Raw genomic sequence first — 25,125 nt, forward strand, 5'->3', positions numbered from 1 at the left:
TTTCAGTTGTGTGGGTCAGAATAGCATGGGGTTTGTTTTTGTTTTGTTAAATTATACAGCCCTCTCTCCCCATTCTGATTTGCCTCTGTTACTGGAGGTAAGTTGTTAGTTTATTGGTCTCTTCTATCTTTGAGAATCACTATTGGGTGCGCCATTTTGGAGGTGTGGATTGACTAGCCAACACAATCTAATTTCTACTGGAGTAAATGATGGGAAATTATAGTGATTCAAGTTTGTTAGCCACATATTGCCCCTTGAAATGAATATTAAATAGAATTTAAATGTATATGTTCCATTAGAATGCCTACTATAAAAATCGAACAAAAGAAGTGATAGTGAGAATGTGGAAAGTTGGTGGGTATGTGAAATGGGGCAGCCACTATTGAAAACAGTATACAGTTCCTCAAAAAATTAAAACGAAAACTACCATATGATCCAGCAATTCCGGTTCTGGATATATACCTAACAGAATTGAAAGCAGAGACTCAAACATATTTGTAGCAGCATTATTCACAATAGTCAAAGGTAGAAGCAACCCAGGTGCCTACTGATTAAGGAGTGAATAAACAAAATGTATTATTAAGCCTTACAAAGAAAGGACATTTTACACATGGATGCACCTTGTGGCATTATGCTAAGTGAAATAAGCCAGTCACTAAAAGATGAATTCTGTATGACTCCACTTATATGAAGTAATTAAAGTGGTCAAATTCATAAAGATACAAAGCAGAATTATGGTTCCCAGGAGTTTGGGGAGGAAGATATGGGGCAGTTATTGTTTAATGGGTACAGAATTTTAGTTTAACAATATAATAACTTTTCTGAAGATGAATGCTGGTGATGGTTATATAGCAATGTGAATGTACTTAAAGTTGTTAAACTGTACAATTATAGTATCTTCCTCATAGGACTGTTGTATTGAGATAATGTGTATGAAATAAGTCTGTTATAATCTTTAAAAAATGGTTAAGTACAGCATAGGAAATATAGTAAGAAATCCTATATAATAAAGAGGTAATATGCAAATTGACCCTCATGCTCTCGCATCACAAGATGGCTACCCCCACGTCGTCACAAGATGGCCATCCCTACATCATCACAAGATGGCCGCCCCCCATGCCGTCACAAGATGGCCTCCCCAACATTGTCACAAGATGACTGGCAGGGGAGGGCAGTTGGGGGTGACCAGGCCTGCAGGGGAGGGCAGTTGGGGGGGGGACCAGGTCTGCAGGGGAGGGTAGTTTGGGGCTACCAGACCTGCAGGGGAGGGCAGTTGGGGGTAATCAGGCCAGCAGGGGAGCAATTAGGTATCAATAAGGCTGGCATGGGAGCACTTAGGTATCAATAAGGCTGGCATGGGAGCACTTAGGTGTCAATCAGGCTGGCAGGGGAACAGTTAGGGGGCTATCGGCAGATTGGTTAGGGGCAATCAGGCAGCCAGGTAGGTGAGTGGTTAGGAGCCAGCAGTCTCGGATTGTGAGAGGGATGTCCCAGATTGGAAAGGGTGCAGGCTGGGCTGAGGAACATCCCCCGCCCCCCCAAGCGCACAAACTTCATGCACCGGGCCTCTAGTATTGTAATAACTATGTATGGTGCCAGGTGGGTACTGGAGATATCAGGGGGAGCACTTTGTGAAGTATCTGATTGTCTAACCACTTTGTTACACACCTGAACCTAATATAAAATAATATTGAATACAATTAAAAAAAAAAAGAAAAGGTCTTTAAAAAAATAAACGGTTAAGATGGTAAATTTTGTTATGCATGTTTTACAATTTAAAGGAATAACAAAATTTTTTAAATTGAAATAAAATATTTTATGTTGAATGCTAAATGTGAAAATTATTAATACAGTATGCTGATTATATTACAAGCTAATTCCTTATGACATAAAAAGAGATATCCTATCCTTAATTATAGAGGTTTTAAAACCTATTTTTACTTTTGGATTCCAGTATTTAATATTATGTATACTAGAGGAAACAAAGGGGAAATTGAAAGAGCAGATTCTTTCTACCAAATGTTAAGTATGGTTTATAGCCTAATATATAAAAACTCAGGGTCTGTAATGACCAAAGGCTTAACTGACCAGAAGTCAGTCCTGTAGTCAGTGCTGGGTTGCCATGGTTGCTGTGGGAGTGGCAACCTAGCAATGACTGCTGAGGGGGCTGCGGATCAGGCCTGGAGAGAGGTCTGGAGAGAGAAGCAGGGTCTGATCCATAGCTTCCTTGGCAGCTGTTGATCAGCCCTTGCCTCTCTCGGAACCGGAAAGTGGAGCTTATCGGAAGCCTAAGAGTCCACAACTGTGGCACCCATGGAACAGCTGCGAGCCCCAGAACAACGCTCCCCAATTGGCGCAAACACACGGGTTCAGAGGAGATCTACACTTCACCACGGAAAGGTCAGATTTCGCCTGGGATAAGGTGAGGTCTCTGGTCCCGGTGGGAGAGAGGAACGAGCGTTTTGCGGGAGCTGGAGGACCAGGGAAGTCTGTGCCTGGAAGAATCCATGGCTGTTGGGGCTAGCGTGATCTGTGAATGTGGAAAGGGGTCCTCAGAGCTGCTAACAGAAGGGCTCTCTAGAAAGCAACCCATTTTGATCTGAAGTGCAGGGACACCCTAAGAATTTCAGGCTGCCTAGCCTTACGCGCAGCCCCGGAGTTCACCGGGTGCCTAGACTTACGCGCAGCCCTGGAGTTCGCACACTTGGGCTTTTTCCTCTTGAAATTCTTGCTTCTGATTACTAAGCCCAATACATAGGATCACCCAGTTGGGGACACCCTGGGAAACTGCAGGGGAAAGTTATTTTTCTGGAACCTGGGGATCGGAGCGGGGAGTGACCATCGGAGAGCTAGCTCTGAGGCAGCCCACTCCCACAAACCGGTAGTGAGTGCCACAGGGAAAGAAGGCTCTAACACTGCCTAGAGAGGCCATAGATAGACCCGGAAGTCAATCCAGAAACACTGCCACCCAGGGGCTGAATCACAAATTGACTCTTGTGTAATCAAAAATAAAAGAATACGAGAAATTAAGACACACCGCCTGCTTAAAATCAGGACTGGCTTACATCACTGAGGAGTAGTGGAACACAGGGAACTGCAATACTGTCCGGACTGAGAAACAGGCGTGCCACACAGAACAACAGAGGAAGTGAATGACCTTCACTACTCCACATTTTATTTTTATTTATTTATTTTTTTTATTTTCATTTTTTGCATCTTTTACTCAAGAAACTAACTTTTTTTTTTCATCACTTGATTTTACCTTTTTAATTATTACATTTTTATTTTCAGCCCTTGCCTCTCTCTTTCTCTCCAGGCCTCTGTGGGGGCTGCTGATCAGCCCTGCCCCTCTGATCAGGCCTGGAGATAGGCCCGGAGATGCTGACTGGCATAGAAACCAACCAATCAGAACCAAATCTAGGTGAACTGTGAAGAGCCAATGGCTGCCTAGGAGTCAGAGCATTTGACCCGACCAATCAGAACCTAATCTGGGTGAACTGTGAAGACAGAACCTAAGGTGGGGGCTGAGAAGGGGTTTTAAGGGCAACAGCTGTTTGGTGTAAGGTGTAAGAAAGTGGTTTAATTTTTTAATGACCGGTTTGGCAGTATAGTGCATATGGCTGGCTATCAGTCCAGATATAGGGATTATGTATTTTTGTCTGCCAAGAGCATCTCCTCCTGCTGAAAAAGGCTCCCCCCTCCACCTATTTAAGCAATCCTATCCTATATAATCTATCTATAGTAATAAAAGGGTAATATGCTAATTAGACTGGGTCAACTGGCCATCTTCCAGACGTCCAACTTCCTTCTGGACAAAGCCATGGTGGTGGGGGCTGAGGCAGAGAGGGCAGTTGGGGGTGAGATCAGGCCAGCAGGGGAGGGCAGTTAGGGGTGATCAGGTAGGCAGAGGCTGTTAGGGGTGATCAGGCCAGCAGGGGAGAGCAATTAGGGGTGAGATCTGGCTGGCAGGGGAGGGTTGTTGGGGGCGAGATCAGGCCAGAAGGGGAGGTCAGTTGGGAGCAACCAGGGCAGCAGGGAAGGTCAGTTGGGGGCAAGATCAGGCCATCAGGGAGGGCAATTGGGGGCAAGATCAGGCCATCAGGGGAGGGCCATTGGGGGCAAGATCAGGCCACAGGGGAGGGTAGTTGGGGGCAACCAGGCCGGCAGTGTAGGGCAGTTGGGGGCAAGATCAGGCCAGCAGGCGAGGGCAGTTGGGGGTGAGATCAGGCCGGCAGGGGAGGGCAGTTAGGGGCAATCAGGCAGGCAGGAAGAGAGGTTAGGGGCAATCAGGCAGGTGGGCAGAGAGGTTAAGGGCAATCAGGCAGGCAGGCAGAGGCAGTTAGGGGTGATCAGGCAGGCAGGCAGGCAGGTGAGTGGTTAGGAGCCAGCGGTCTTAGATTGCGAGAGAGATATCCAACTGCCGGTCCAGCAGTTGGCCATCTCCCAAGGGGTCCAAGATTGGAGAGGGTGCAGGCTGGGCTGAGGAAACCTCCCTGCCCCCCTGTGAACAAATTTCATGTACCAGGCCACTAGTTGTACTATATTTATTGCCCCAAAATACCATTAAGGCACTGAAATTTTATTTATTTTCTCATCTCCCATGCTGAGTCAGTTCCAGGTGGCAGAGCTGTAAAGGATTTTGCAAAACATATTGATTTAAAGGAAGGAAAGTAGAGTTATGTATTTTTAACAAGAAAGGAGGAATTTATAATCACAAACTTTAGTGCCTAAGATGACAATTAATCTGAGAAATGTAAAAGCAGAAGGATGGCTAGTAATCATGGCATTTATGTCTTAGTAGGGAAATTGAATTCAGAAGTTGAGAAAATCACAGTAAAGCACTGACCACATAAATCAGAGTAAGAGGAGAGGGAAGGCCTTTGGAGAAATATAAAAGGACAACCAGGGGCCGGGGCTCACAGGAATGCCAATGAAACTTACATTGGCTCCTAATTCTCTTACTGAGGGAAGGAGAGTTTCATCAGAAACTAAAAATTCAAAGTTTTTGTTATTAAGATGTATTGCTTAATATAATGGAAACAAATACATAGGCAGGGAAGTCCAATATCTTAACTAGAAATGTCCACAAAAACATGTTTCAAAAACTTTGAGCCTTTTCAGTATATATCTTTCACTGGGGAGCTAAGTTTTATAAAATTCTTATTTACATTAATAGTCTTAGGGATAAAAAGGAAGACAGCAAACAGTGAACAGCTTAGAGGCATATTTACAAAACCATTCAGCTTCTCCCAGTTTTCTCAGTGTAAATGCTGCTCCTTGAAATCACTGTCTGGCAAAAGAAATCTTGTCTTATAAAGTGTACCCTTGGGCCTTACCAAGATTTATATTAAGACCTGACAAAATTGTGTTTGCTTGCCAGTACATTGACTTAACTGACAGTGTTCATGTAGATGTGGGCATGGATTGGAATATAAAAGCCTGATGGGTTGGAGGTAGAGTTACACAAAAGACAAAGTACTATTATCAATATTTTAAAAAAGAGGTATTAAAAGTGGTAATAACAAGCTACTAGGAAAAGGAGCAAAGGAATAATTTAGCAAAATAGAAATGATATGCAAAAACCAATAAATATTTGAAAAAATGTCCAACATTATTAACAATCAGAAAAGTAAAAATAAAAATAAAATACTTTTCATTTCTCATTTTGGAACAAACAAAAAAAAGAGTAATACCATTAAATTCTGGCAACTTCAGGCAAGAAAGTGGGAAAACAAAACTCTCTTATTATATTGATAGAAGTAGAAATAGGTACACTATTTTCAGAGACTATTCTGTGAGTGGTTATTACATTTGAAAATTTACATGCTCCTTAACTGACAATCCTACTTTTAGGACTATAATTATTATATATATATATATGTGTATATATATATATATATATATATATATATATATATATACATATATATATGTTCATCATAGCTGCTTTTAGGAGAAAATATATAAAACATTCAAAGCATTCATCAACGGCAATAATTTGATAAATTATAGTAATTCATGGAATATTTTGAAGGTATCAAAATGATGTATAAACATGTATGCAAACCTGAAAGCTTTTATACAGAAACTGAAAAGAGAAAGGCAAAAACAAAACACATTTCATTTAAAACAAGTCAAAATGGAAACCAAACAAAAACACTGTATGGACATGCATGCCTATTCAATACAGGAAAAAGTCACGAAGCTATACCACAGAGGTTGCTTTTAAAGGTAAATTGGATGGGCAGAGTGAGCCAATTTTAAAATTATAATGGAATTACATTTTTTACTTTTATGCTCTAACAGAAAATTTTAAATATGTATATGCACTTTCAACCTTGGAAAGTAAGTTTGAGAGTAAGACCTAACTAGATGATACATGACCCAGTAGGAGTCTTTGATCCATAGGACAAACCGTACCTCCCACTCCCTTCACTTTATTACAGCACTGTGATGGTTAATTTTATGTGTCAGCTTGACTGAGCCATGGGATGCCCAGATATCTGGTTAAACATTATTTCTGGGTATGTCTATTAGTGTATCTCTGAAAGAGATTAGGATTTGAATTGGTGGATTGAGTGAAGCACATGGCCCTCCCTCTGTGGGTAAGCCTCAGAGGGTTGAAATAGAACAAAGTGGAGGCAGGTTGAATTCTCTCCGCCTGACTGATTGAGCTGGGACATTGGTCTGCTCCTCCCGTTGAACTGAAATTTACATCAGTGTTCCTGTTCTCAGGCCTTGAGGCTCGGACGAGAATTTATACCATTGGCTTTCCTGAGTCTCCAGGTTATGGACTGCAGATTGTGGGACTTCGCAGCCACCATAAGCTTTTGAGCCAATTCCTTATAATACATCTCATTGTGTGTGTGTGTGTGTGTGTGTGTGTGTGTGTGTGTGTGTATTATATATATATATATATATGTATATATATATATATATATGTTAGACATATATATAATGCATATATAATATAGGTTATCGATATTTATCATTATATATAAAACTATGTATTATATTTGGATATATAATTTATAATATATATGTACTAGTACACACACACATCTCCTATTGTTCCTGTTTCTCCAGAAAACCCTCATACAACCACCTAATATAAAACTGTAATTGCTTTTTGTTTCCTGCATGGTACTGTTCTGCTCACCTTTGTGCTTTTTTCTTTTTTTTCCAAGCTGTCTCTTCCCTCTCCTTATTCCTATCTCTTTTTTATTTAATTAAACCCTTACTTCTAGAAAGCCTTTGTGATCTGAATAGCCTCATCCCCTAGGTTATGCTTGGTCAACTTTCTGTTTTCTCATATTACCTTTTAACCTTGTACATCTTTCTCTGAGTAGTTTTATTCTGCATTTTACTGTCCAACTAGACCAGTGGTCGGCAAACCGTGGCTCGCGAGCCACATGCGGCTCTTTGGCCCCTTGAAGGTGGCTCTTCCACAAAATACCACGGCCTGGGCAAGTTTATTTTCAAGAAATGGCATTAGAAGAAGTTTATGTTTAAAAAATTTGGCTCTCAAAAGAAATTTCAATTGTTGTACTGTTGATATTTGGCTCTGTTGACTAATGAGTTTGCCGACCACTGAACTAGACTAATCCATCTCAGCATCCTCTGTGCCTAACATAGTTTCTGGTACTTAGCAGCCTTTGAATTAGAAAAAAAAGTTTGTTGATTAAAGGATGAGTGACTGAATAGATGAATTGGAATTGAGTGTAACTTATTAAAGGAAGAATTGGAGCAAGTCTGGCTTTCATCATGGATTAAATCACTATATAAAAAAAGCAATTTAAAAATACATGCTCTGCCAATAGTGGGTATCTTTATAATAGTAGTCAATATATAAATGTATACATATATATATTCTATAAATTAAAGTGTAAATTATAAAGTAGTTTCACTTTATGTTTATAAAGATATGTGTATGTACCGCGTGGGCATCTAAAAAAATCCTGTTTATAGTTTGCTTTGTGTTCTATAAGACCTGACATATTCTAACTCAACTTAAAATGCTCATGACTGCGTAAGCAATATATGATTTTAGGGTTCTCCTTTCCTCTTTGGAAAATATCTAATCAAGACTAATTTTAAGACATCCATGAAGGTTATTGGGAAAAAATAAGTTGTTAAAAATGATTAAAAAAACCACTCAACCCCAGGCATTAAAAATGCATTGGCAGGGCTGCTGGAAATAATGTCTATGTGTTTTTTTTAATTTTTATTTTCCCACTGGTACAGAAAGAAGAGCGGTATTCACTGTGTGATAACTCACAGGCCTAAAAGCTCTGTTTCCTAAAGATCCAAAAATGTGCCAGTGGTATCTGAGCTCCCAAGTGCAGGTAAAGTACTAAAGTGAATCATATATTTTTGAAGTTATTTGGAAAAAGGATAGATGTAGCATTGCTTCTAAGCCCAGGGGTATGACAGCCCAGGCCTCTTGGCATTTTCATAGACCCAAAGCTGTCGAGTATTTTGTCTTGTTTTCCCCCAAATTGTGTTCAGTCTGATTATTCATTTCTGTAATAAGGGCCTAACCCTGCTTTTAAGGTTTTGTACCTATCAGCATATTACCAAGTCATTTACTGAAGCTCAAGTGAGCTCTTACCCTCTCTCTGCTGCTAGTTTGTGAATTTTCATCCACTTTGGCATTTTCACTCAATGTAAAACGATGCTAGAGAGCTCTAGGAGGAAGAGGAAAGGAACAACCAGAAAAGTACCATATATGGCCACTGTGGTTCAAGGGTTTGGGGCACAGAAGACCAGGAACGACTTACGTAAAACTTTGTAGTACTCAAAATTTGTTTTCTTCTCAATTAAAAAAAAAAGTAACTTGGTTCCCCCTTACTTCATCCTTAGCTGTGGGAAGCAATGCCCTCTAATCTCTCAGCTGCTGGAAAGACTGCTCTCAGCCAGGCCTTCACCTGCCACTGTCAGTATGCTCCTGTGAGATGTTCACCCTCCTGCCACCCTACACTCACCAGCTTACCAACACAGTTTGCCTACAGTCTAAAGCCCATATTGGCTCTAGATCCCTGAATGCCTGTCATCATAAAAAATCCAAAACTTCCAGGTCAGTCCTCATTTCTTACTGATTTGAAACTACAGATCTGGTTTTGAACAAGTTAGGGAGATCTTAAAATTTATTACTGTGATGGGAATGATCTTGAAAGTGAAAGGGGATTAGAGATTCTAGGACCAATTCTAACATGTGGAGCTGGGGGCAGTCCCACACCAATAATTCTCAGACACCAGCCAGGTATCCTACACTTTAATTCTGACATTATCTGTAGGAGATAGTGTCAGATTTCACAGATTAAGGGTTCAGAAGCCAATTGCAAGTCCAGGTTGTTACCTGTGCTTCTTACTGACTGGCTATAGGTTGGAGATTCCAATGACCTTCTCCTTGGGTTCAATTAATTTGCTAGAGTGGTTTGCAGACCTCAGAGAAACAATTTACTTACTAAGTTCTAATAAAAGGCTATAACTCAGAAACAGAAAAATGGAAGCTGTATAGGTAAAAGTATGGGGAAAGGCATGGAGCTCGCATGCTCTCTTATGGTGTGCTGCTCTCCTCACCGCTGCATGTGTATATCAACTTGGAAACTGGCAGGTTGGGGTTTTATGGAGGCTCCATTACACAGGCATGAATGATTAAATCACTGGCCATCCATGATGGAACTCTCCAGCCCTTTCCCCTCCCAGGAGCTTGGGGGTAAGACTAAAAGTTCCAATCCTCCAATCACATGGTTGGTTTACATGCCAGCCAGCTCTATTCTTAGGTTCAGTCCAAAAGTACCTCATTAACATAATAAAAGACACCTTTATAACTCTCCTCATTTAGAAAACTCCAAGGCTTTTAGGAGCTCTGTGCCAGAAACAGGAGGAAGACCAAATAAATATTTCTTATATATCACAATATCGCAGGGGTTCTATTAATAATGGTGGGGTACCTGGAAAAAATGAGACTTCCCAAACCAAGGCATATGGTCACTCTGCATATAATATGCTTCTCTTCTAGGGATGCCTCATTACTTGTCTTCTTAAGTGCTGGTTATTTTTTCTCTTCTACAACATTTCCTACCACAGGGGCTGGATAAAGAGTAGTTGTCCTCATTTTCCCTTGAACTACTTCTAGACCCTTGTCTCTATAAAGTCTTCTAGCTTTGAAGGTCAGGCTATCAGACTATATTTATAACCTGCTACTCATTCTTACTGCAGTCATCTGTTGACTCTGTCACTCCTCCAACATTGCTTGAAGATTTTATTATTTGGCCCTCTGTCATTATCTCAAATACTAGTTTTATGGTTATTTTTAGTGATTTGATTATTCACATAGACATTCTATTCCAGTACTGGGTTTCTCAGTCTCTTGGATTTCTCTTTTCCAAAGATTGTGTCTTTTCTCCTACCTCAGCCACCCACTCTCATGTCATATTCCCAATACCAACACTCACTTTACCATCCCAATTTCAAATGTGTCATCACAGAACCAACTTCATATTATTTCCAATACAGCTCTGCCCTTTTGGTTCATGACTCCAGCTGTTCAGTTCCACCCAGACCTACAGTTCATTGTTCATGCCATCCTCAATCTCCTTATGTCATCACTTTCCTCTTAGACAGCTCAGATTTCATTGTCCCAGGAGTCTTTAGCTATCTTTCATCCCTAGATACACACTCATCCTTGGTGATATCATTGAGTCTTATGACTTTAAATAAAAACTCTATGCTAATAATTACCGAATGTTTATCTCCATCTAGAACTCTCTCCTGAATACCCAACTCATGCATGCATCAGCTTTCTTGGCATCTTTGCCTGGATAAATAATAAGCATTTTATATTAACTATCATACCAAAGGCAAATTTTCATTTGGCTTCTGAAATCTGCTTTTCCCATAGTTACTTTAATCTCAAAATAAATAAATAAATAAATAAATAAATAAATAAATAAATAAATAGGCAACTTATTACAACTTGCTTTCAAAAACTTATATTTTGGATGTTAATAACTTTTAGTGCTCATACTAGACTTCACTGGGCTTTGCTATTCATAATTATTTTTTGAGAAGGATTTTTAATAACTATTTAAAAGCAATTTATTTTTTATTGATCTATTTTCCAGATTTATGCATGATTGGATTGTAAACTCTATCTTATTTAAATGTGCATTTTTATGACCATGGTGGATTAGTTTGTGGAGTTTCTTCCTTCAGTGAGGGTCTGCATTCTAGAGCTTCCAATACTAAGCATTTCTCTTCGTATGTTTACTTATTATAGTCTCTTATGAAAGAAATGACAACTTAAAAAAATGACAACTTCATTCTTCCAACTACTTAAGCCAAAGACACTATATTCATCTTTAACTCTGCTTTTTCATAGCCCATATGCAATATTTTAGAAAATTTTGTTAAAGCTACCTTCAAAAGATATTCAGATTCAATTACTTCTCACCAATTGCACCATAACCACTCTGGTCCACCCTCCATTGGGTCTCACATGGATTATAGCAGTGGCCTCCTCACTAGTCTCCCTGCTTCCAGTCTTGGCTTCCATTTCAATCCTCCATTCTTCCAGTTAGGATTAGAGCTGGCCCAGTGGCTTGGGTAGAGCCTTGATGCCCCAACTGAACTTTGCCAGCTCCCTTTTACCCATACTGTTCTGGGACTTAAGTAGATGAGTGATGTTGCAAATTGATCTTTCTGGTTGAATACTGCTGCTGCCACCACCACCCATCTTCCTGTTGCCATAGTATCCTTCAGAGTCCCTCCCCACCCCTCCCTCTCCTCCTTGCATTTAACTACATAGTCTGAAGAATTATTTACTTAACATTGGGGTCCTCTAGCTAGGGCAGAAGTTATAATCCTACCAATCCTTCTTTTCTTTTCTTCCCTAGTAGTCTTTATTGCTGAAGTTCTGGAATAATTTGTTCCTCATCATCTGAATTATAATAGTTTATCAGAAAATAAATATTGCCCTCTTAATAACCAGAGACTTCTCTATTTCAGTGTTATACACAGATATATCATTCCTAGTCAGATCCTTACCTGTGACCTAGAATTTTTCTATCTATTCTCAGAAATTACCTGCCTCATGTCCCAGTTCTTCCTAAAATAATCTGATAGAACAAATCTCCATCAATGTACTAATGCTAATAGTTTAAAGTTATAATATTCTAAGATATATTTGGGTTTTAACAGAGATTGATTTTCAATGGTGTAATTTCAGAATTGCTGAGTCACCATATTGACCTCCTAATTGGTTTCCAGCTTCTACATCGACACCTTCTGTTTTTCCCAATACAGCAGACACAACTTACCAAAATATTAATTAGATCATGTTATTCTGTTCAAAACTTCCTAAGTATCATGTATTACACAGAGTAAAAGTCCACTTAATATACAGTTCTGTACAGCATATGTTCTCAGACTTTAGTTTAGCATGCTTATGAATCTGGTTAGAATGAAATTCACATTCAGAAGAGCTGAGCTGAGACCTAAGAGTCTGCATTCCAACAAGTGATGTTGATGCACGTAACTCCCAGGCCTATCCTATATAATAAAGAGGTAATATGCAAATTGACCCTCATACCCTCACAAGATGGCTGCTTATGACCAGGCTGACCAGGTTGACAGGAGGGTTAGTGAGGGACGACCAAATGACTGAACAAGCAGCCTGCATGGGGTGACCAGACCGGCAGGGGTGCTAGTGAGGGATGACCAAACAACTGAACAAGCAGGCTGCGTGGGGTGACCAGGGGGGGCAGTTAGGGGCAACCAGGCCAGCAGAGGGGGCAGTTAGGGGCAACCAGGCTGGCAGGGAGGGCAATTAGGGGCAATCAGGCTGGCATGCAGAGGCAGTGAGGGGCGAACAGACCGGTGGGGGAGGGCAGTTAGGGGTGACCAGGCAGGAAGGCAGGTGAGGGGTTAGGAACCAGCAGTCCAGTATTGTGAGAGGAATGTCTGATTGCTGGTTTAGGCCCGATCCCTGGGATCAAGCTTAAACTGGCAGTCGGATATCCCCTAAGGGGTCCCGGATTGGAGAGGGTTCAGGCTGGGCTGAGGGGACCCCCATCCCCCATGCACAAATTTTGTGCACCGGGCCTGTAGTGCTGTAACAAAATCCTATATGATTTGCCTTCTCCCTACCACCTGGCCCTCTACCTCTCTGACTTTGTTACACTTCTGATATTATCCCTTATTCCTGAAGCTATGCTGGCCTCTCTCATAGTTAGAATATCCAGACATGCCCCCACCCAGGACCTTTACATTGGCTGACCCCTCTGTCTGGAAACACTTGAACCTCACCAAGATCTCTCTCTCTTCTTCTCCCTCTCCCTCAGTCCATCTCTTCCCCACCTGCTTCAAGTCTATTCCATTGTCACTTTCTTAGTGAAGACTTCCCTTGTCATCTGATGTAACAAAACAGATCATCTTCTCCATGTCCCTGTCTCCTTCTCCTACTCTGTTTTTTTCCTTAACATGTATTACTACTGAAATGTAACATATTTTATTTATCTTATTTATTGTATGCTTTCTTCACTAAACTCCATGAAGGCATTTTGTTTTCATTTAGGTTCACGCCAGTGACTAAAATAGTGGCTGACTCATAGTGGTTGCTCAATAAATAATTGTTTAATACATGCATTAAAAATTCAGTTATACTTTTCAAATCCCACTTCTATGAAAAACATCCAGGGAAGAAGAAAGCAAAAACAAGTTTGTTTTAGTTTAATTAGGCTAGCTTGATTTAGGTGCATGTCTCCCAATAATAGCAAATCAGAACTCATTTACTTAACCCTCACTTACATAGGTTTCTTCAGTAAGAGCAGAATAAAGATGTTGGAAAGAATCTGGATCTACCTTCAAATAAGAGAAACTTAATGAGACTAGTAACACAATTAAGAACATATAGAACCTGAGACATTAATTGGATATATAAAGTTGTAATCAGATTGTGAGGATTGTTTTTCACAATGAGGCAGGCTTTCCTGGAAGGCAGTTACTGTATACTGTATCTACAAATTCCTGGCCAAGTTACTGTAGAATAAGTTTGGTCTTCTGTGGAATATTGACCTCTGAGGTCCCTTCAGCCTGCACAAATTAGAAGTCAATGACAGAGAACAGGAAACTGCTATGTGAGATGTGCAAGGCTAGTTGCTTGACGAAGAATCCACAACCACATTTTATGTGTTCTCATGAGCTCCCACTGAGCTTCAGCAGGTGAAAAGGTTATTGATGGTTGGTTGGTTTTATTTTAATAGAAGCTGGGCAGGACCTTGCAAACGAAGCCAAAATTCATTTTATTATTACTACCTCTTCTCTGTCTAGTCAATTGTCACCTGTCTGTGATTTTGGTTGAAAGAAATATATATTAAAGCAAATTTCACTTTGATATTTTCCATTATGAATTCCAAAGGACATTCTTTAATACCCCTCTATAAATTAGAAAACTGAATAAATGTGGTGTAATAAATACTGTGAAATTTGATTTGCCGTTTTTAAATTCATAAGTCCTTTTTATTAGCAGACTATCAGGGAACAGAAATCGTTCTCTACTTCTTTTATTGCATTATCTTTTTTGGTGACAATTTTAAGTTAACCTTAGGGCTATTAAATAATAATGTTTTGTAGTTGCAAAATTTATATTCATTCTCAAGAAAACAAATTTATTTTTAATAGTAGACAATTTGAAAAAAATCTTTCAAAATCCACTTAGTATATTTATTGTAGGCTTAAATTAATTCATATCCTATGAGTAACTAGTAAACCCTAAAATGCCTACTCTCCCTTCTCCTTCAGACAACATATAGATCCATTCACCCAAAATAGAAACACTTTGGGATCTATACCTGGGCCCTGGGAAACGGGGACTAATATAATAAGAATGAAGGAGTTGGAGGCCATTGCTAATATTTCAAGGACATTCACTTCCTTAAAGGCAGTGCTTGGAAAGAGGTTTATGTCAGCATCATCAGTTTTTTAAATAATGATATCAATGTAGTGACTGAAAAAATTACTAGGTTGACTCTATGGGACCACAGCAATAGCAGTAGCAGACAAATAACATCATTTGAACAGGCACAGAATAACGCTAAAATCTGTGGCAGAATAACATTTATAGTCATAAAAACATTCTCCAACATAGTATTATTGAGTTTGCTTTTGGACAAGGAACTCAGACATGGGATCCAAATTATTCTGTGTGGAAGGTTACAGAGAAAAAGTGTATATCACCATTGCTGCTGTTAGTGAGATCCATTCATGCATTCACTCGCTTATTCATTTATTCGTTCATCCAATAATTTTTATTAACCATCAACAGTTGTGATTTTAACTAGGCTAGCCACTGGAACAATCTTAAGCAAAAACCATGCAGTTCTCTCAAGGAGGTTGATGGGGCCTGAGAAAGAAAGTGCTACTTTTGTGTACATGTTTATAAACCACAGGCCAGAATAAAAATCAGCTTCCTGCTTTCAACAACAAAGACTGCTTCCTAAACAACACCCCCCCCCCTTTTTTTTTGTAAAATAACTTCTAAGTGATAGCTATATAAAAATAAGATGTAAATATTTTCACCTTTGGAAATAGAAACAGTCATTGGTAGGAATTTTGTCGACAAGATTAACTTTTACTCACAAATAGCTTCACATAATCATAAGTAAAGATAAGGTTTTCATCTAAAAACAAATGCAGGAAAGAAAATACTCGTAGGTGTTTGAAAGGATTGAATAACCTGAATGGTATTTGGAATGGGATTTGTGAAAACATTTTCAGTCTTCATGTGTATAAGTCTCTGAGCCTGTTCTGAACAAAATGCAAGCTCCTGTTTTCTAGCTTTGGAATTCACTGGAAACAGATCCATTAGATCAGTGATTTTCAACATTTTTCATCTCTTGACACACAAAAGCTAATTACTAAAATTCTGTGGCACACCAAAAAATACATTTTTTTTTCCCATCTGACAAAAAAATAGGTATGGTTCTAATTCATTCACCCTGGTCAGCTATTGTTGTGCTGGCTGTTGTCCATTTTTAATTTTTTTAAATTTGTTTACAATCTAAGAGAAATAAGGTCAGTGGCCCTGACTAAATAGTCAAGTATTGCGTGTTTTAAAAAATCTTGCGGCATACTGGTTGAAAATCGCTGCTTTAGATACACACACTACAGAGGGTTTGAATTCCCTCTACTGGTATCCTGTCACTTCAAACTCTTCTTTAAATCAACAGAAGGTATAATGCAACTGAAAATTCATGTCAATGTTAAAATAACTTAAAAAAAGAAATAGCTGAACTTAGCAATTCTAATATGAGAGACAAAAGGGTAGACTATGAATGAAGAACTATAGCCAGTACCTTTTGAATGCCTGCTTGGGACTCCAGAACATTATTCTCTGATCCATTGCTTCGGTTGATCATCCGCCACATTTGGGAATACATGCTGTCCCTCTCGAAAGGATTCATTCCCTTCATACGCACATGCTCATACACTGCAGAGTCCAGGACTGTGCCGTAAGGGATGTCTGTCTGCTTGGAAAGGTCCTGGAGAGACCTTAATTTTTAGGGGAGAAGAAAGACACAAGAATATTTTCAAGTGAAAATAAAGTTAAAGGAAGCAAAGAACAATATATGTGAACACAGATGCTAAATTGCTCTTCTTAGTTCATTGTTTCTTAATATTAAGATGAAATATATAAGGAGGATTGCTGTTAGAATGTATGGCACTATACAAATCATGAAAAGACAAAATTATTTTTTAAAGAAAGTTGAAAATTTCTGATGGTAAAGCAATGTTGTTTTTTTTTTGTTTGTTTTATTTGTGTGTTTTTTTGTGGTTTTTTTGTGAACCTGCACTACAAAATAATAAAATCTAGCAATCCTATCAAAGCAAAGAAACACTAAATTACATTGCTAGATAATAATATAATCGAGTGGGTTTTTTTTAAATCAATATATTTTAAAGCCTTAAGCCTATGTTCTTTTAGGTGACAAGGGTTAAATAATTTTTATAAAATAACTAGTGGCTCAGTACACAAATTCGTGTATACTGAAAGGAAAGTAATTAGAAAAAATATTTTAATATCGCTATTCACCCTTTCTCTATAATAGAAGTGTCAACCAAATTCATGATCGACAATGACAGATCAAAACACACATGTGTGATTGGTTCCAGTGAAAGCTTTACATATATAGATAAACTTGCTTAATTAGACTTGCTTTCTGATTTAGCTAAACTTTTTCCAGCCCAGTGAAGCACCCCAACTTCTCTTTCAGGTAATTGTCAGCAACACAGCAGTAAATATCAATATGAAGCAGATTATTATTGTAGATCATGCAGGGAGAACAAAGGGTAAAATATTTAACTGTAAAAATGTTTGACTATATTCTGTGCAGTGAGAAAACCTGAAGTCATTTTCAAGGTCCACCGTTTTTTAGTTGTTTTCAGTCGGGTCAAGTTTCTAAATCTCTGTTTTCGGCTAATAAAAAGAAAATAGGATTCCACCCAGTCTCCTATCTACGTATTCCAGGACTTCTGTGAGGATCAAATGAGATGAGACACGGGAAAATGCTTCACAGATGTTTGGTTAAATGTAAAATGTTTCCACCTGGCTATAAAGCAAGTCGTGTTCTTGGGCTGAAGAAACTCCAAGGATGCTAGTTGCTAGAGAGAGGAAGCCAGGCGTTGCTATGTGACGTCATTACCCAGTGCCCACAGCCACCATTTCTGGGCTTGGCTGGGCTGGACTGTGGGCCGCATTTTGCACCATGGGGTCTCAGCAGCATAGACTGCAATTTGGTGGGCTGTCACTCTGGGGTGGTGGCAGGGCCTGTATCCCACTTGGGGGAAGCTGAGTGTTGCTTTGTGGGAACCAGGTCCATGGTGCCCTTTCTCTGTAAATGGCCAGTGCACATCAAGGCAGCTCCTGTGTTGAGCATCTGCCCCCTAGTGGTAAATGCACATCATAGTGACCGATCGGATGGTCGGACACTTAACATATTAGCTTTTTATATATATAGATTATATTGTGCACAAACAACATGTTTTAAGGGCAAATGTATACATAAAAAATAGTTTCTTTGATAGTCATTACTTATTAAATGGCTATTGCATACATCCCCAAGCAATTGACATACATTATACTCACACCAATGCTTCATGTTCAGAACTATTTTACCCATTTTACAGATGAGGAAACTTAAGTTGTGAGAATAAAGGACTTGCTCAAAGTGGCACATTTCAGTGAAAGATAGAGATAGGATTCAAATGTAGACTTGACTGGTGCCAAAGGCCATAGTATTTCTACATCAAAATTCTGACTCTTATTTCTATATTTATTTTGCTATATTATTGGTTTTAAGTGTGTGTGTGTGATAGAGAGACAGACACACACACACACACACAGGCTTCCATTTGTATTCAAATGGAACAAAGTCCATGTTTCTGAAAAGCTAAGTATGATCTTAGCATTCTTTTTTACAGAACAATGTGCAATGCTCCAGGATTTTCAAATCAATCTTTGAGTTACAGATGGTATCTATTTTCCTGAGTTATCTCTAAATTGATGATCAATTTCCTTACATTTGAGTTTCAGAGCCACTCTATACTTTCTTAGAGAACCAATTACCACGCTTCTGGAATTCATTGACTGTGTATAGGTGCCCAGCACTAATGATTGCCATTTAAGAAAGAACATGTGTCTTCGGCACACTGCTCAAAATTAGACGCTGGCATGTTTTAGACTCACTAACTTCTGAGAATGGGAGCAGATTCTTTGAAACACTGTACCACATTTTGAACAAGAATAAATACCCACAGCTCTCCAACCATGAGCCATGAATCTCATGTTATGTATACCTCTGACCTTTGAGTCTGTTTCTAGATGGATTTTGCTAACGATTTCCTGGGGGTCTTTGCAACCAACAACAACCAGCACTGGGCAAGGGTATTGGGAATACTCTTGCAGGTCACCAGTTTCCATCATGTGCAAAATTGTGTTGCAAACAATCAATTATGTGCTGTGTTTGTTAGAGCATACCAATTTCTAATAGTAATGTCTAGCAAAATTTAATTTGCATTCTACTGTGTGTGTTTTTTTTATGTTGTTGATGTATATCATTTACTCTATGAAACTACCATGATAATTCCTTTTAGTTCCACACTTTTGCTGCATAAAACAGTGCATGTAAAAACTGCTTTTGAAGGGACTAATTTTCTAAAATAGTCTATAACTACTGATATTATTATACCATTTATAAAAAATAAAGTGACAGTATAAATGAACAATTGAAGGCAAAAACAGATATATAAGCAAGCTACATGTTGCTAGGGTACAACTCTTTCTCTCTCCCCCCATCGTTTCTCTCTCTGAAATCAATAAATAAAAATAAAAAAAAAACAACAACCCACACACAGGCTAGGACTGGCCACTAGCTGCTTAGTGGTTCCAACAATCACTCTTGATTATAACTCTCAGGCTTCAATTTGATCATGCTGAGATCATAGTCTAGGGGTGAAAAATTTATATGCTGATGTTTAAATATATAATGGGTTTGCCCAAGTAGTCATAATCTATCTATCTATCTATCTATCTATCTATCTATCTATCTATCCATCCATCTATCCTATCTAATAAAAGAGTAATATGTAAATTAACCGTCACTACATGACAAAATGGCGGCCCCCCATAGCCACAAGATGGCGGCGCCCAGTCCTCTAAGCCCCGCCGGAGTCCCGGCAGAGTAAGCGGCCTGGCAGAATGCTGCCCAGAGGCCCTCCTGACCCTTTATAAAAAACAAAAACAAATTCACTCCCCACAAAGCGATCCCCTCCCAGCTCCAGCCTGGGGTCTCAGCCTGGGAGGGGCCCGCGGCCCCAGGGAGTGATCCCCTCCCATCCCCAGCCTGGGGTCTCAGCCACTGAGTCACACCAGCCAGGCAGATATGGAGGAATCTTAAATGTTTCTTTTTTTATATATATTTGATTGAAGTTTTACAGAGAGGAAGGGAAAGGGATAGAGAGCTAGAAATATCTATGAGAGAGAAATATTGATCAGCTGCCTTCTGCACACTCCCCACTGGGTATGTGCCCCCAACCAAGGTACATGGCCTTGACTGGAATTGAACCTGGGACCCTTGAGTCTGCAGGCCAATGCTCCATCCACTGAGCCAAACCAGTTAGGGCTGTCCAATATGTTAAAGAAAAAGCCCTATCTAATAAAGAGGGAATATGCAGGGGAAGGCATTTGGGGGCTGTCAGGGGAGGGCAGTTAGGGGCAATTGGGCTGGCAGGGGAGCAGTTAGGCGTCGATCAGGCTGGCAGGGGAGTGGTTAGGGGTTGATCATGCTGGCAGGCAGAAGTGGTTAGGGGCAATCAGGCAGGCAGGCAAGCAGTTGGGAGCCAGCAGTCCCAGATTGTTAAAGGGATGTCCAACTGCCTGTTTAGGCCCGGCAGTCGGACATCCCCCGAGGGGTCCCAGATTGGAGAGGGTGCAGGTTGGGCTGAGGGACACACACCCCTGTGCACGAATTTTGTGCACCAGGCCTCTAGTCTATCTATAAAAGGCTAACTGACCATCCGACCGTCTGGTAGGTATGATGCACACTGACCACCAGGAGGCAGACACTCAACTCAGGAGCTGCTGAGCTGCGGTGAATGGGCAGCGGCAGTTCTCAAGTGACGCACCTGGACCAGAGAGGAAGGAGCCTGATTCCAGGGTGTGTTACCCGAGAATCACCCTCTCGCAATCCCTCAGGGATGTCCGAGAGGTGGTTTCGGCCAGATCCTCACAGGCTAGGCCAAGGGACCCCACCTGCTGGAGGGACCCTGCTCACTCTGCACATGACCTTCGAGCCATGACACCACCCCAGGTATGGCCAGCCGACCAGGAGGGACCACAGGAGTTTGGCTCCAGGACGTGTCCAGCCTGTCTCTCCCAGTCCCACCCCGCTGGCTACCTTCTAATTAATTTCCTTTCAATGTGCATGAATCAGTGCACTGGGGCACTAGTTGTTAAATAAATTAACACCCCTAATAGCTTTCCACGAAAAAAATTGAAATCAAATGTTGGGATTTTTAATATAATCAGTGTTTCTCAATAACATAGCATCACCTTAAATAATAGTTTTACAACTTTAATGTATAATCTATAATAGTAAAAGGGTAATATGCTAATTAGACTGGACATCTCATGGAAGTCCTTACTGACAAAGCCGGGGCGGAGGGAAGCCAGCCAGAGTCCTGGGTGCCGGAGGGAAGCCGGTGCTGGCAGCCGGGGGAAGGAAGGCCTACTCTTGCATGATTTTTCGTGCATTGGGCCTCTAGTACTCTTATAATACGAAGAGTTTAGTTGGTAAAACTGCTTTGTACACAATAAATTTTTAAAGGAATATCTTAATACATTGCCTATGTGAAGAGCTTGATTCCAAAGAAGGCAGTTTATTTTCCAATTTAGAATAGCAGAGCATTTTGTAACTTAGAACGAAGGCATGTTCCCTCTAGCTTCATTTCTGATATCAAGTCAGCTTACAAATTTGCCTTGAGATATACTTGCAATAAAAATTATAGGCTGTCTGATTCAGTGTCATTTCATTATAGTACACCAAGATAGCAACAAAGGTGACAAATATAAAATGAGGCAAAATGAAGTGAGCTCAAATAGCTTATTACAGAAAGAAAAGACTATTTTAGGAGCCCAACATGAGAGTGCCTATTTTAAGTGGTCATTTTGCATTTTCCTGCTAATAAGATTTTAGAACAAGATCAGCAGAAATGTTGTGGCCTTATGACCCTTTGAAAGAAATCTAGTGGGTTATTCTAGGAGTGGTAATCCTCAGAAATTATATCTGAAGGTCAACATCTGAGTATATATTATTTAGACATGCCAAGTCATTGTGTTAAAATGCAAAACAATTCTAAGATGATTAATAAGTACCTAACATATAAATTAATTTATCATAGCAAATTCTGACATTTCCTTTTAAACAATTGGCAATGTTTACCCAGCCATAGAAGAAATGGGAGAATCTAGAGCATTCTTGAAAAGAGTTAACTGTGGATATACTCATACTAGAATATTCCATTTCTTCACCTAATCACACAAATCCAAAATATACTCACATAAAACTCAGTGAACTATATTATTCTTTGCATCTATTGAATCTGAATACCCCTCTCCCAAACCTACACTCCCAGTCATGCACATAGAGCTAAAAATGGATATACATGGTGAAGGATAAAAGAAAGCAAATGCTTTGCCACTCTAATAAGCCTCTCGTTTTACTGAAATTCTTCTTTTATTCCTCTCAGTGGTGTCCTATATGACTAGAAGCCTGGGCACTAAGCAATACTGAAAGTTGAAAGTTAGGTGATATTTGTGTGAACACTACATATAATGAGACACTGTGTAAGTTAGGGCACTTCTGTGAAAGTAAATTTTAGGAATTTTAGTGGATCTAAGCTGATTACAAACTCTTTCCATGAGAAACTCTACTTAAAACCTGTTAAGCATTGAAAATTATGATAGTCTAATATTATATATACCTGATATCAACAGGTTTGACACTGGGTACATTAAAAAAATTCTTTTTCTTCATTTCATTTTTAAGCTGAACTTGTTAGTTCAGTTTATAGAGAAAGACAAATACCATATGATTTCACTCATATGTGGAATTTAATGACAGTGAGTACATTTTAAAGTTAAGAAGATCTATTATTTGTGAGCTGTGTGATATTAGGTATCCCTGCTAACCTTCCTGTCCTCATCTATAAATGGAGAGAATAACAGTATCCTCTTCAGGGAGTGATGATGAAAAGACTGTCGCATCAGTATTTGATGAAGTTACCTACTGTGTGTGTGTTTTTTTTTAATCTTTATTGTTGAAAGTATTACATAGGTCCTCCTCTCCCCTCCCCGCCTCAGGCCCTCACCACCCCATTGTCTGTATCCACAGTTTATGCATATATGCATACAAATTCATTGGTTGATTTCTTCCCATGCACCCTCCCCTGCCTTCCCTCTGAGGTTCAACAGTCTGTTCATGCTTCTATGACTCTGAGTCTATTTTTGATCATCACTTTATTTGGTTCATTAGATTCCACATATGAGTGAGATCACGTGATACTTATCTTTCTCTGACTGGCTTAATGTACTCAGCATAATGCTCTCCAGGCCCATCCCATCTTGCCTTTGGTGCCCAGTGCTGTTCATTAGTTGCATACTGTCATAAGAGTTCTTTATTTTTTTTATTGCTGCGCAGTATTCCACTGTGTAAATGTACCATAGCTTTTTTTATCCTTTCATCTGCTGATGAGCACTCAGGCTGCTTCCAAGTCTTAGCTATTGTAAATTGTGCTGTTATGTAAATAGTGGTGCATATATTCTTTCTGATGAATGTTTCAGGTTTCTTAGGATGCATTCCTAGAAGTGGGATCACTGGTCAAATGGGAGTTCCATTTTTCATTTTTTTGAGGAAATTCCATATTGTTTTCCACAGTGGCTGCAACAGTCTGCATTCCCACCAGCAGTGCACGAGGGTTCCTTTTCTACACAACCTCCCCAATGTCGTTGATTGATTTGTTGATGATAGCCATTCTGACAAGTGTGAGGTCATTTTTATTTGCATCTTTTGGATGAATAGTGATTTTGAACATTTTTACATATGTCTCTTGGCCTTCTGTATATCCCCTTTGGAGAAGTATCTACTTAGGTCCTTTATCCATTTTTTTTTTTTTTTTTTTTTTTTTTTTTTTACATTTTATTTTTTTTTATTTTTTTTTTTTCAAATTTTTATTAAGGTATTATATGTGTACATATCTTATCATTGCCCCCGACCCCCACCCCACTCCCATATATGCCCTCACCCCCCAATGTTTTGCATCCGTTGGTTACTCTTATATACATGCATATAAGTCCTTCAGTTGATCTCTTATTTCCCCCACCTCTCCCTAACCTTACCACTGTAATTTGACAGTCTGTTTGATGCTTTACTGCCTCTGTAACTATCTTTTTGTTCATCAGTTTATAATGTTTTTCATTATCCCCAAATGAGTGGGATCATGTGGTATTTTTCTTTCATTGACTGGCTTATTTCACTTAGCATAATGTTCTCTAATTCCATCCAAGTGCCTACAAATGGTAGTAATTCCTTCTTTTTTACGGCAGCATAGTATTCCATTGTGTAGATGTACCATAGTTTTCTGATCCAGTCATCTGCTGATGGGCATTTAGGCTGTTTCCAAATCTTAGCTATTGTAAATTGTGCTGCTATGAACATAGGGGTGCATATATCCTTTCTGATTGGTGTTTCTGGTTTCTTAGGATATATTCCTAGGAGTGGGATTACTGGGTCAAATGGGAGTTCCATTTTCAGTTTTTTGAGGAAACTCCATACTGTTCTCCACAGTGGCTGCACCAGTCTGCATTCCCACCAGCAGTGCACGAGGGTTCCTTTTTCTCCGCATCCTCGCCAACACTTGTCGTTTGTTGATTTGTTGATGATAGCCATTCTGACAGGTGTGAGATGGTATCGCATTGTTGTTTTGATTTGCATCTCTCGGATAATTAGTGACTTTGAGCATGTTTTCATGTGTCTCTTGGCCTTCCTTCTGTCTTCTTTCGAAAAGCTTCTATTTAGGTCCGTTGCCCATTTTTTTATTGGATCATTTATCTTCCTTTTATTAAGTTGTATAAGCTGCCTGTAGATGTTGGAAATTAAACCTTTATCAGTGATACCATTTGCAAATATGTTCTCCCATACAGTGGGGTTTCTTGTTGTTTTGTTGATGGTTTCTTTTGCTGTGCAAAAGCTTTTTATTTTGATGTAGTCCCATTTGTTTATTTTCTGTTTGGCTTCCATTACCCTAGGGGCAGTATCACTGAAAAAGTTCTTTTGGCATATGTCTGAGATTTTGCTGCCTGTGGATTCCTCTAGTATTTTTATGGTTTCCCGTCTTATATTTAAGTCCTGTACCCATTTTGAGTTTATTTTTGTGTATGGTGTAAGTTGGTGATCTAGTTTCATTTTTTTGCATGTATCTGTCCAATTTTCCCAACACCATTTATTAAAGAGACTGTCTTGACTCCATTGTATGCTCATGCCTCCTTTGTCAAATATTAAATGCGCA

The 25,125-nt window shown here is 39.5% G+C and overlaps 1 protein-coding gene across 4 annotated transcripts in view; it reads right to left on the reverse strand.

The window, feature by feature from the left end:
* The window catches only part of GRID2 (glutamate ionotropic receptor delta type subunit 2), a 1,502,079-nt gene that overhangs the window by 278,646 nt on the left and 1,198,308 nt on the right, over nucleotides 1-25,125 (reverse strand). For all 4 annotated transcript variants that reach the window (XM_080647673.1, XM_080647670.1, XM_080647671.1 and 1 more), the window contains one exon: nucleotides 16,359-16,554. In XM_080647673.1, the coding sequence (XP_080503799.1) occupies nucleotides 16,359-16,554 (196 nt within the window). The remainder of the gene's footprint in view (nucleotides 1-16,358; nucleotides 16,555-25,125) is intronic.

The sequence above is a fragment of the Plecotus auritus genome (assembly GCF_963455305.1).
Source record: "Plecotus auritus genome assembly, chromosome: 1".
NCBI lineage: Eukaryota > Metazoa > Chordata > Mammalia > Chiroptera > Vespertilionidae > Plecotus > Plecotus auritus.